This window comes from Podarcis bocagei (assembly GCF_964188305.1).
Source record: "Podarcis bocagei genome assembly, chromosome: 14".
NCBI lineage: Eukaryota > Metazoa > Chordata > Lepidosauria > Squamata > Lacertidae > Podarcis > Podarcis bocagei.
In genome coordinates, this window is record NC_138139.1 from 35,021,503 (window position 1) to 35,033,818 (window position 12,316).

At 39.9% G+C, this 12,316-nt stretch overlaps 1 protein-coding gene across 30 annotated transcripts in view; it reads right to left on the bottom strand.

Moving 5' to 3' along the window:
* Nucleotides 1-12,316, bottom strand: part of RBFOX1 (RNA binding fox-1 homolog 1) — a 1,500,640-nt gene that overhangs the window by 452,951 nt on the left and 1,035,373 nt on the right. Inside the window, exon 1 of one of the 30 annotated variants that reach the window (XM_081170169.1) lies at nucleotides 6,526-6,996. The exons of the other annotated variants lie outside the window; for them this stretch is intronic. Coding sequence (XP_081026295.1) covers nucleotides 6,526-6,543 — 18 coding nt within the window. The 5' untranslated portion in view covers nucleotides 6,544-6,996. Of the gene's footprint in view, nucleotides 1-6,525; nucleotides 6,997-12,316 lie in introns of those variants that run through there. 30 annotated transcript variants of the gene reach the window in all.

Below are 12,316 nucleotides of genomic sequence, written 5' to 3' on the forward strand. Positions count from 1 at the left end.
CATCACCCCCTCCACAAACACAGATTATTTACTATTAAAATTTGTTTATGGATTAAATTTGTTTCCTTCCTTCCCAAAGGAGACCAGGGCAGCAAACACACAAGTGACAAAACAGCATTCTCCCCTGGCTATATAATATTTAGCAGCAGGGCTGTGATTGAAGCAGCAGCCCTGCTAGGCTAAAGGAGGAGTTCGGATTGTCACAATCCTAATGATGCAATCCTGACTCAAACTTTTAATGTGGCAGTACCTACACTTTGGAATTCCCTGCCTATTGATATCAGGCAAACATGTTCACTGCACTCTTTTCTGTGCCTGCTAAAAACAGTCTTACTTAGAAAAGCCTACCCAGATGTTTAAAAAGTGATGCAAGTTTTAATCTGGGTTGTTGTTGTTTTTTTGTCTACTGATATTCTTAATTTTTCTTATTGTTTTAGCTTTTTCAGTAAACAGATTTGAGGGTTGCTGTCTTTAGCAGTCAAATGGTGTATACATTTTATGAAATTAATAAATCCAGTTTCGCTGGGAATAAGTCCCATTAAATCCAGCAGAATTTACTTCTGAGGCAGTATATGTCATTAGGATTGCAGTGCATGGTTGGTGACCTCTGGTCTCAGGCTGCTACACCCAATAGAGGAAAGGACCCATCGGAAGACACATTCTAAATCCTCATCAAATCTGGAACAAGCCCTATCCTCAACTTTACTGCTCTGTGTGTATCAGATGAAGCCACTGGAGATCCAGTGGTTCCCAACTTTGTCTTCTGGAACACTGGGAAATAATTCAGCTGACTCTGTGCACCTCCTTCAAAAGTTTGCAACTCCCTCCCCAAAATACCCCCATAGCTGAGATGTGCCCCTGGAATTTGAGCACAAGGTTCTTCCTAATGTACCTTTAATAGCTGAGAGTGGCCTGTCAGCTGACAACTGAGGATAACTCATGGAGCCACCAATGATGGTCCCTGATTTGCCAGAAAGACTGTGAAAGAAATTATCGTCCAAGGAGTGGAAATCATAGGATAGCTGAGATCCTTATGCCGTGCCATATTGTGAAATGGAGCACGCTGAGGGAAATATTTGCAAATATGTCAAGTTGTCTCCAGATTAAGAAAACTGTCATGTGAAATTTTCAATTGGGGATGAATGCCCAGCTTCTGTAAAATGAACCTGCATTACTTGTACACACTTGCATAGGGATAGATCCCACTGAACACAGTGGAAATTTCAAGGAAACAAAGGTCTGCGTTGCTAGTCTTGCTAGCATATCACTTGGGTGTGTGTGTGTGTGTGTGTGTGGGTAACAAATATGAAAAAAAATATAAGCTGCCAAATGTCAGAAACCACATAGCATTGTATCTCCTGTATATAGAAGTGTTAATTGCTAAATACCACTGCACAGCTCTTATGAAACACAGTCAAACATTAAAGATGCCACACCAACTGTCAAACACTGTAAACAAACACCAGTGTGTAATTCCAAATCAACGAAGTCAAGTATAATCAGATGTCAGGAGCAGATATCATGGATCTGATGACTGTGCATCAAGTATATTAAAATTTAGAAATTTGGTTCTGGCCCTACCCACTGCTCTTACTGGTGGGGTGGGTTTAGCCATAAGGGAATGTGGTCCTTGGGTTTTGTGTTAAACAGAGATCTTTCCGAAACATGTTACCTGAGATCCATTTAGTTACGGATGTGGCTGAACTACCTGTCCCATCTGGCCATTGGCCATTGGCCATGCTTGCTGGCACTGAACACCTGGAAGGTCAAAGGTTCTCCACCTTAGCTGCAAACAGTCTGCAGTAGTAGTAGTAGGTGTGTTGGTGTGTGTGTGTGTGTGTGTGTTTACTATGCATTTGGACATTTCTTATGATATTGTAACCAAATTTTGTAGGCTAGTTCCTGAGATCAAAGTGCAGGTTTTCATCTGTGTTTGCGTATAATTTGACATAATTTTGAATCAAGATGGCAGACTTTTCAAAACTGCCGTGTTACTGACAAAATCGTGCATGACGGTGACTGAGATCAATGAGCAGGTATTTGTCTATGTTTGGATACAGCTGGATGCTATTTTCTATCAGGATGGTGAACTGAACCTTTCAAAACTTAACTGTTTTAACCACTTTTTTTTAAAAAATGGTTCCTTAGAACACAGACTACAAGGCTACTAATTTTATATATAAAAGACTGTGTATAAACCAATCAAAATAAGCTTCACCCAGTAATAAGTGGCACACCAACCACTTTCCCCTAGAGTAAGGCCTCAATCTTCATTTTTAAATCTAAAATGGCTCAGTCTGAGGCATGGCAATGCTGATGGCAACAGTGGCAGAGACAGCAAGTGGGAAAGTGGTTAAAAACCAAAACCATCCCTGGACTCTGTCTCATGGACTCTGAAAGCTAGATGTGTCATTCCATGCACCAAAGTCCACACTGAGGTAACTATATATTGCTCTTTGAACGCAGAGTTATCCGTTTCCATCTAAAGATGGGCTAGCTTCCTCAAGTCCAATTTGTTACTGATCACTGATAAATGGATATAGGATGTGCCATAGATTGGATTTGATGCAGTTTGCATTTAAAAGCACATTTCAGTAATCTACACTTTCTGAAACAATCCAAGAATTGAAATGCAGCCATCCATTGGAATTTGCACTTCTCTGAATTTTGCAACCTTCAGGCAAGTAGCTTGTTCAATGGTGCATGTACTAAGGTGAAGTGTGCATAAAAGCGTGTATATTAGTGGAAATATCATGCAAAAACACACTATGTTCTGGGAAATGAGTATATTAGGCAAAAAAAAATATGTATATTGGGAGGAATTTGCATGGAAATGCTGATGAACTTTCCTGAGAACTTTTAAAAAAATCACAAACTGTAATGTTGAGAACTAAGCTTAGCAGTGGAAAAAAGAGAGAGAGAAAACCAAAATTGACAGATTCACCCACAGACAGCTCAAAATTAAGACAGATCCTTCCCATGCTACAGAGACCTATCCACAAACTCACGGATCTTGCTGGGAGTGTGAGAGACCATAGCACCACCAGGGAACATGCAAGTCTTTTGCACTCAAACTGAGCAGCCAGAGAATCAAAACTTAAAACTGATATCACACATTAAATGGCTATGTATAAGGAAAAACAGGCTCACATGTGTCAACACTGAGGGTTGGGATAATGTTGATCCTGTGGAGGGACCCTATGTTATATACACAGAGGGTCTTTCAGATCCTATAATGAAAAAATGGTTTTCAGGCCCTTATCTGAGATCAGACCCTGAATTTTAATCTCTCTACCTGTTGAAGGACTTCATATTGGCTTTCTGTGCTGTGTGAAATAAATCAACTTCCTGTATGAAAAGTCACTGTGCCTATGCCATTGGACAGCATGAAAAAGATGTTTATGAAGCTAGGGATCACTCTCATTATTATTACTTTTGGGGGGAGTGTTACAGAAATCAATTTGATTGCTAGAATATAGCCCAGTTTTTAACTCTGCACATGCCTAGATCTGAATTCTGATGAGAAAATGAGCATTTGAGCAGACTATAAGACTCTAAAACTGACTTCTTGTCTGCATCTTCTGGGTTTTGCACAACCGTAAGAAATATATATCTACATATCGAGATTCACTCGCATGGGGATATTGCACAAAACAGCTTAAAAGCATACACTGGATTAACAACTTCTTCACACACACAACGTTTCTCAAAATTCAACCCTTCATCGTTCTGGAGATGCCACACTATCAATGTACACTAGAGGAAACGATATTCTTGGAGAGCGAGGGAATTATGAATTCCAAATAGGAGACCTTCATAGTCTGAGAAAAACTTCACTGACTGCAAAAAAGTTAATGCATCCACTATGTACATAATAAGAGGCATCACACCACCACTATCAAGTGATTTCCTGTTTGCATTACTAATGGAAACAAAGAGTGAAATACCACTAAGAGAACCAACTTAATTTTCACACGGGCTATGCACTCCAAGTAATATTCATATTATTGGCTAGCAGAGGCATAATTATATGAAATACTGATGTTAGTGTCAACATGGAGTCCCCTCACATCAGACTGTTTTAGGGATTTCCACATTGTATTTCCAAGACACAAGATCTCTGCTCACTGAAAGAATTTAAACACGTAGGGAGAGAGAGAGAAAGAAAGGAAGGAAGGAAGGAAGGAAGGAAGGAAGGAAGGAAGGAAGGAAGGAAGGAAGGAAGGAAGAGAGAGAGAGAGAGAGAGACTCAAAGATCTATATATTAGATGTCTGTGAGTCTTAAAACTACCACTATGCAAAATAAATAAATAATACAATTAGATTCTAGTTATAAGCTGCTTGTGGGATATTTTCTTATTTCTGGGAGCAACAGCATCTGAGGATAATGAAAGCACTTAATTCCCAGCGTGAAGCCAGCTAATCTGATTTTGAGATTTTATTTTATTTATTTATTTTAAAATAGTGGCTGATATACCCGCATAGCCAAATTAATATTGGGAAATGGTGCTGAGTACTTGGATTGGATGGTGGGGGAGGGAGTTTGCGGGGTGATATATATTTAAAGAGAGCAACCCTCTTCACATTGATGAATGTTGCTAATAAAAATCTGAACTGCTGTAAAATACTGGTCAAAAAGAAGAAAATAGAAATTGAAAGACTTGGCTTTTAAAGGTCAAAGATTAATTACTAAGAAAGCAGGTCAGTGAGTTTTCTGAACCCAGGAGAGCATGCTGTAGAAACCTATGTGTTATTGTGCATTGGGTTATAACAAACAGAAGGTACCAGGAATGGCTAGGGAAAAAAAGTTCATAAATAATATGAATTACACCTCTTCATCTCTCCTCTGCAGATAATGAAAGGCTGAATTGCTACCTGTAATTAAACTTTTTTTTTAAAAAAAAAAGTTTTCTAATCAGCAAAGCTTTATGTAGCCAAAAGTCACATGCAGGCATAACACACACTCACATACACACCACAGGCCAGAAGGTACTAATATTGTGTTTTAATCAATTCTGTCCATATGCAATGCAAATGTGGAACTACCAGTGGCCTCGTGACTTTTATTTCTCTGCCCCAATAAATCTGTCTGTTATATTCTAAGTGAAAGCTGGGGAGTGGGAGGGGGGATAGAGAAAGAGAAAGGGGCAGGATCCAATTTCACAGAGTTTGCAAATGCAAAATTGTGAGGATTTGTTAAAGGAAGGATGTATATATGCATGCTTCTGACGGCCAGCTGATATCAAATTCACCAATGAAAAGCATAGTCAGTGACTGGATTCCTTTTCCTTTTTAATGAAAAGAAAAAAGAATGGGGTTAGCAAAATAAAGAAGTCACAATTCACAGCGTGCCTCCGTTTGGGAACTGCATGAATAGATATTACTGAGGGGAACTAAGCTGGACAGAGTCTGCCGTGTAAAAGGGACCGTCAGAAATAATCAGACTTGCTGATTGGTGAAGCTTTTGAAAGCACCGCACAGGTCAAGGAACATAAATAAGTCGTGTAAATGCCGAAACACGATGCCTTTTGTACATCTGTGACAAGTTAAAACAATTTATCACAGGGTCAACAGAAATGAGAAAGCTGGGCGGGAGGTGGAAGTCCAGGACTCCTAACCAAGAGCAGTTTGCAAAGAAAAGCAGAAAATTCACAAGGAAAAGTCGTACGGCATTTCTGCTACATATTTAGCCATTTACAACGCGAACGAACGGTACCCATGAAAAGTCCCCAAAGATTGCACTCTTTTGATTGTAGAGCAGGAGCACATCTGCATTGCTTACAAATGACTCTGCTTGTGTGCTTAAGAACAACCACATGATTTATCACACTAATTCGTTCCCGTATTTGACCACATCCCTTAGCACACATTGCAACCTTATTCTAGCTCCTTACACTTTCTAAGAGAATTGAATCCAAGGGGGTGTTGCAGACGGGGGGTGGGTGGGACGACAACAACAGGACAGTGCTGAACATACAACTGCATAGGGTTGCTTTCCTGCACATTTATAGTTGTCATTTACGTGAAGCAACCTAGGATAAGCGACAAGATTACAGCTATCACTGACATCCGGTTTCAGGAGTGCAATTCAGAAGTTCTAATCAGCATCTCGGCATGAACATTCCTTGGTTAAAAAAAAAGAGAGAGCAAATTCTGTGTGCCCACAAGTGAAGAATCATGCGTTTTCCGTTTTTGTTTTATTGGCATCCCCTGAAAAATCTCAGACGCATACTGTTTGGAAATGTGTTTCAAAAAACCCAAGCACATGCACACACAGTCACACTGAGACCCAGCAACATTTTACTACAAAGGCTGCGTATTCAAAATGAGCATAGTGCAATATTTCAGAAAGCAGCTTGTTTATAAAAACCACTCCACACAAACCTGGCTGGACAACTCTCCTACCACACAACCGGCATTTAGACACATTTAAAAGCTATACATCACTCCCAACAAACTCAATATAATAGAAACAACAACAAACAACAGCAAACAATGAGATTGACATGGAAATAAACTACCTACCCATAAATACATCATCATCTTGAAAGGGGGGAAAATCAAGGACTCTGCCAGCAAAAACGGAAGTCTCCTTTACTTCACTAAGTATGTCGGAAAGGAAAGAGAGGAGAAAAAAGAGAGAGAAAGAAAGAACTGTGCCCAGTGGGTAGTTAAAAAAAATCTTGCCTTTTTCTGTCAAGTCTTTACAGTTTTCTTCTTTTTCTTATACAAGTCTGTTTGTTTGTATGGTTATGAGAATAGCACACACTCGTTCAACGTTTCAGTCGCTTTCCCCCCCCCTGTGGGAGAAGTGATTGCTTCAGGCTGCTTCCCCCCTCCTCGTTTTCCTCTTCCGTTTTTTTCCTTCTTCCTTTCTTCCCTCTCTTCCTCCCTAACTCTGGCTGTCCTTTCTTGACTGTCAAGCTTCCTTAGGTAACAATTCTTGGTGTGTCTGTTTAATGAGCAGATCCGTGCACTAAAAGGCAGCCAACTACAGTAGTAGAATCAAGAGAGTGAGAGAGACTGTGTGTGTGTGTGTGAGAGAGAGAGAGAGTGAGAGAGAGAGAGGGGGGAAAAATATTATTATTAAATAACTAAGGAAGACTCCACGCAATGGACTGAAGGAATGTTACATAAAAGATATAAAAATCCTTAAAACGTCTTGAAGAACAGAAAGAAAAAGAGTAAAGCAAAGCAAGAGATCCTAATGGCTCTCAAGCCATCGCCTCTTTTTTTTTCCTGCAAAGGGAACCTGTTTCCTTTTTTTATTATTAAAATAATGATAAAATCTCACATTTCAGAACCCCCTCCCTTTAACTCAAAGTGATGATCCCATGGAAGAGAAAGTATTCTCCCTGCATCCCCTCTTTATCTCTTTAAATGTACTTCAGATAAAAGCAGCTGCTAGACAGGTCAAGGCCTTACCAATCTTATTACTCTAACACAAGAGTGTTCAACATACTTTTCTACAGCCATCTACTGACTTTATGGTGCTATTGCCACTGCTGTTTAAGCCCTGCTGAGAGATACCCGAGTATATGTGGAGCAGGGAAATGTTCGTTCTCTCTCTCTCTCTCTCTCTCTCTCTCTCTCTCTCTCTCTCTCTCTCCACCCCCTTCTCATTTCTTAAAATATATATATCTGAAGATGGCTGGGAGACTCGTGGTTAGAGGATGAAGAAACCCTTCAAGTATAAATGCAATCCCCCCCCTTTTTTAAAAAAATCAAGGCAAGTTTCTCAATAGTTTTCAATAGAAGGCAGATTATTCATCATATCAAAACAGGCTTTGCACACACAGAAACACACACATGTGGTTCAAAAGGGCACCACTTTCTTGGGATTCTGTGGTGTAGAATTTAAACTTGTCCAGCTCAGAAAACAAACATATTTAAACTGTTATATCAAAACTATAATTTGTGAAATTGCATGAATCACTACCAAAAGACGCAGTGTGCAATGGGAATATACAATGTTGGGCTCGTTTATCCTGGAAAACACCAACAATGTGTGTGTTTTTAGAAAATAATAAATTAATAAAATACTACTTCACATCCTGGGGCAGGGGCATGAAAGAATGACAACATAAGTGATCGTTGTAACAGGAGGATATGAAATAATCAAAACCAGTGACAATTATTGGTTAAACTTTTGCAATACATGCATTTGGAAAGATGTGACCAGGCAGTAGATTGTGCAACATTTCATAGATTAAAACAAACTGTTCTGGAAGTGGTCCTGTTATCTTTCTGAGCATCACACACATATGTGGTATACTTGGGTGCATGTGTGTCCTACTTTAGAGAGGACAGTCCTCTTTCTTAATCTGCATCTATGCATGCATATTAGCATATGCAAATCAACCTCTTTTGCAGGGTGCCACATTTCTCCATTTTGAGGGGTGCATAAGTGGTCCCCCAGTATGTGGGCAAACACTATTGTTTCACATTGCTGAAGGCTCTTCTTGACCTGTGATACACAGTGCACACTTACTTTGCAATGGCCTACTTAAAACCAATTTACAAGCAGAAAAAATGGGGGGGGCTGTTTGTTTATTTTTGGTTAAAAATAGAGTGGGGAAATTACAAATGTTGTAAAGCCTATTATCACCCTTAACAGCTGAGCATAAACTTCACCAACTGCAGTCTGGGAAATGGCAAGCTATGCATAACAGGGCAATGTTAAAACTCATGCCCATGAACTGACATGTGTGTGGCATGTGCTTTAAAGAAAATATGCACTCAGAGATTTAACTTCCATAGAGCTGGAGGAAGGGGGCAGAACCTGCAGAATGACACTTACAGTAAAGCCACAATAATAACATCAAAAACTAAATTGAGAAAAGGCATCCTCACCAAAACACATGGGGGGAGGAGTAATTAATGAGGAGCAGATAACAAAAAATATGTCTCTATTTGCCAAAATATATATTAAAAAAAATCACTGAAATAAGTAAAAGACCATCTGACTTTTCCCAGGTTCTGAAGTTCTACAATGCCTGGCCTTTTTTTCTGAAGTGAAACAGAATCATTTGGCCTTTTCCAATGTTCTGCTTTATATATCTGGATTTAGTACAGAGCTCTGTGTGAGCTCACTTTGCTGCAGCTGAGTTCCTTTGTACCTTTCCCCCTTATTTTACCAGTGCAGACATGCACTAATTAAAAAAACACAGCAAAAGGGGAACAGGGAGCAGTTTTGTACATTTGGTCACATCAAACTTGTACCCCCTTTGGAGTTTCACGAATGTGCCACATCAAATGTGGGCATCAGCAAAAACACCACAGCAGAAGAATATTGAGGCAATCATAGGTGTAATCACATCAATATTTCTTCATTGGGGCACATGTGAAGATCAGTAGCATGGGGGTGAAGAGGGGCATATAAATTAACTGAAGCAAATGAAAGCAATAGCACTCTGCACATGTTCCATTTCCAGAACATTTGCTGCATTTGAAAATATCTGTCAGGAAGCAGGAAAGAGTGGTCTCAGGGGCTGTGCCCGCAACCCCAAGTTATACAACTCCTGCCCCTGCTGCTATCATTACTGGGGGTAGGCAGAGATCTTTTGTATGCACAGAGACTCATCACATAATTTATAACATTTATGGTCCACACATTGCAGAAGCCTTCATGCATAGTGAAGTGGTCTCAAGTTAAATGGGGATTCAAAAGAATTGGAATCCAGGGCAGAGTGAACATGGGGAACATTAAATGCAGGGAATGAGGCTCATCCTTGGGAAACACAGTTCTAAAGCAAAACTGGGACATGCAACAAAATGTTAAAGTGCAGAATGCTGCTGTTCAGAATACCAATGACATCAACCACTCCATCTTCTCCCTCGGTATCTGCTCCCTCCCAAACATTAATCAGCATCCAGTGGCCTCTGAGCATACTGTTCTCCTGGGCTGATTTTGGGGTCCCCCCTTCCTTTGTTTTTCTTTCTAAATATTTTGTGTACACCTGCAAACTTCGAAGTTCCTCTAGGCTTATAAATGTCTCCTTCTTATAAGACTGGGGGAGGCATTCCATTCAGTTCACATTTAAAGATGAGGGTACCTAATCCACACTATGAAATGATATGAGAACCAAAACACAGCTATCCTTTGAAATGCACACTTTTCCAAATTTTGCAATGCAGTTTTCCAGCCAAGTAATGTGAATAAGAATCCATATGGTGAAAAGTGTCTGAAAAATGGCCATATCAGGGGGAAATAACATTTTTTTGTGGGGGGTGTTTGCTAAATTGTATTGATTAGGCAAAAATTAATGCAAACATGTATTAGCAAATATTGAATTGAAATGCTGATGAATTTTTGATAATTGTTTTATTTAAAATAAATTGCACATTGATGGATAAATGTGGAGAACTGAACCTAAGAGAAACCAAAGTGAACAGATTCTCCCATCTTTCTATATATGGGCAGTGCAGTTTTGGTGACATAATGAATCGTACTCACAGCCTGTATATGAGAAATAAGGGAAGAGATACATACTGAAAGAACTGGCTCCTAATTCAGACCCTCCTTTAATTTAAGGGGGAAATGTAGTTATATTTGTGGGTGCTCAGTCAACCGGTGACAAAGTCCTGCCTTAAATGAAGTCCCTGGGAACCTACATCTCCAGCTTAATCATACAGGGCAAAATATTGTGTAAATAATTTAAACACATCAGCTAAATCGTTGAATCATTCAGTGTGCTGTGGCCATTGGCAAATGGAGTGGCACTTGCTAAAGCAGCCCACAATGAGGTTCGCTGTGAGATATGATCGCAAGGGGCGTTTGGGAGCACAAACTAAAATCTTGATGATGAAGTGAACAGCAGTTGAGAGATCTTTAAAGACTGTGGCATCTGGAAGCATTTCAGTGTGCCACCCTAGGATGCTCATATAAAACTACGCTTCCCTGAGACTAACTAAATACCACTTTCTTGCGCAACAAAATCATGTTTCAAGTTCTGGTTCGTTTGGAGTTTTAAGGAACCCTTTAGCAAGCAAAGCATGGGTTCCACCACTTAGCTATTCTCCTTCCTACCCAAGGCATTTGTTTATTCACCTTTTCAAACACTTCTAAGTCTATATCCGGTATTGTGGTCCTTAAGTTAATTACTGTGCATTGTGTGCTGTTTAATGTCTCTTCTGAATCCACAGCAAATTAATATCATTGACCCAGTCCTAGTATTATGAGAAAAGGGACCAAAAATAAAATAAAGTGAACCTGTCCATCCCATTCAGGCTCATCAAGATGCATACAAAGCCCAGCCACAAAACCCAGAATGCCTTTTATGCTTTATTTGATGGAGATGGCAGACCCAGAAGCATATTCGTGCAGAGGCTGCACACAGGCAAATGGTTGGGGATCAGGTATCTAAAGAACTGCTAATTCCTGCAACAGTCCACTGAGATCTTCATTTGGTGAACTTTGGTGCCCTCAGCTGGCTATCAGGGGGAAGACCTTTTCAGTGGTGGCCCCTCTTCTCTGGGAAAACCTCCCCAAACTTCTGCAAGGTACTTTTACCTTTAAGTGTCATCTTAAAACTCCCCCCCTTTTTTATAAAGACTCTTGGCTGACAACTTTTTGATGACATTGTTTACTATTTTATGGACTTTTAGATTTTAACATAGTTTAACAATTTCCCTGTGGGAGACAGACAGTTCTGTTCTTCTTTATTTACAGATCTTCCTGTTGCTTAATTTTATTCACACCGTTGTACATGAGGTACATCATCAAAACAAAAAGTGACTAATAAATGTCATAGATAAATCCTACAGAAGCATCTCAGCGCCAGCAACTGTCTTAATATAAGGGCATTTGAAAATAGGCTTCTTTCCCATATATGTAATTTATCTGAATATGTGATTCTTGAATCAAAGACTTGAATAAGCACAGCATAGACGGGGGGCAAGGAAGGAGAAGGCAGAGTCTTTAGACTGGTGTGTGTGTGGGGGGGTGCTTTTCAGGTTGGTGGACCAGATTTTTATCTCGCCACCCCTGGTGATGTCAGGGGATGCTTTACTTTGAAGCTAGTTTAGAGTCTTGCAGGTATCCCAGTGTGAATCACTCTTCATAAGAAGTTGCCCTATGGCATCGCACTATGTGGAGGGCACTAGCTAGATGAATCTATACACGTGGTCTGAATTTTGATTCCTCTTCACCCAGGATGAAAATGAATGCAACGCAATTTGAGAAACAATAACAATAATAATATCTCAGAACAATGTATCATGGCTTATTTTAAAACAGGCAAAGAGGACCCTAGACCACAATCCCTATAGTTTAGGTGTCTCAATGAAAACTGTGTGTTCCCTAGCCCTCAGCACA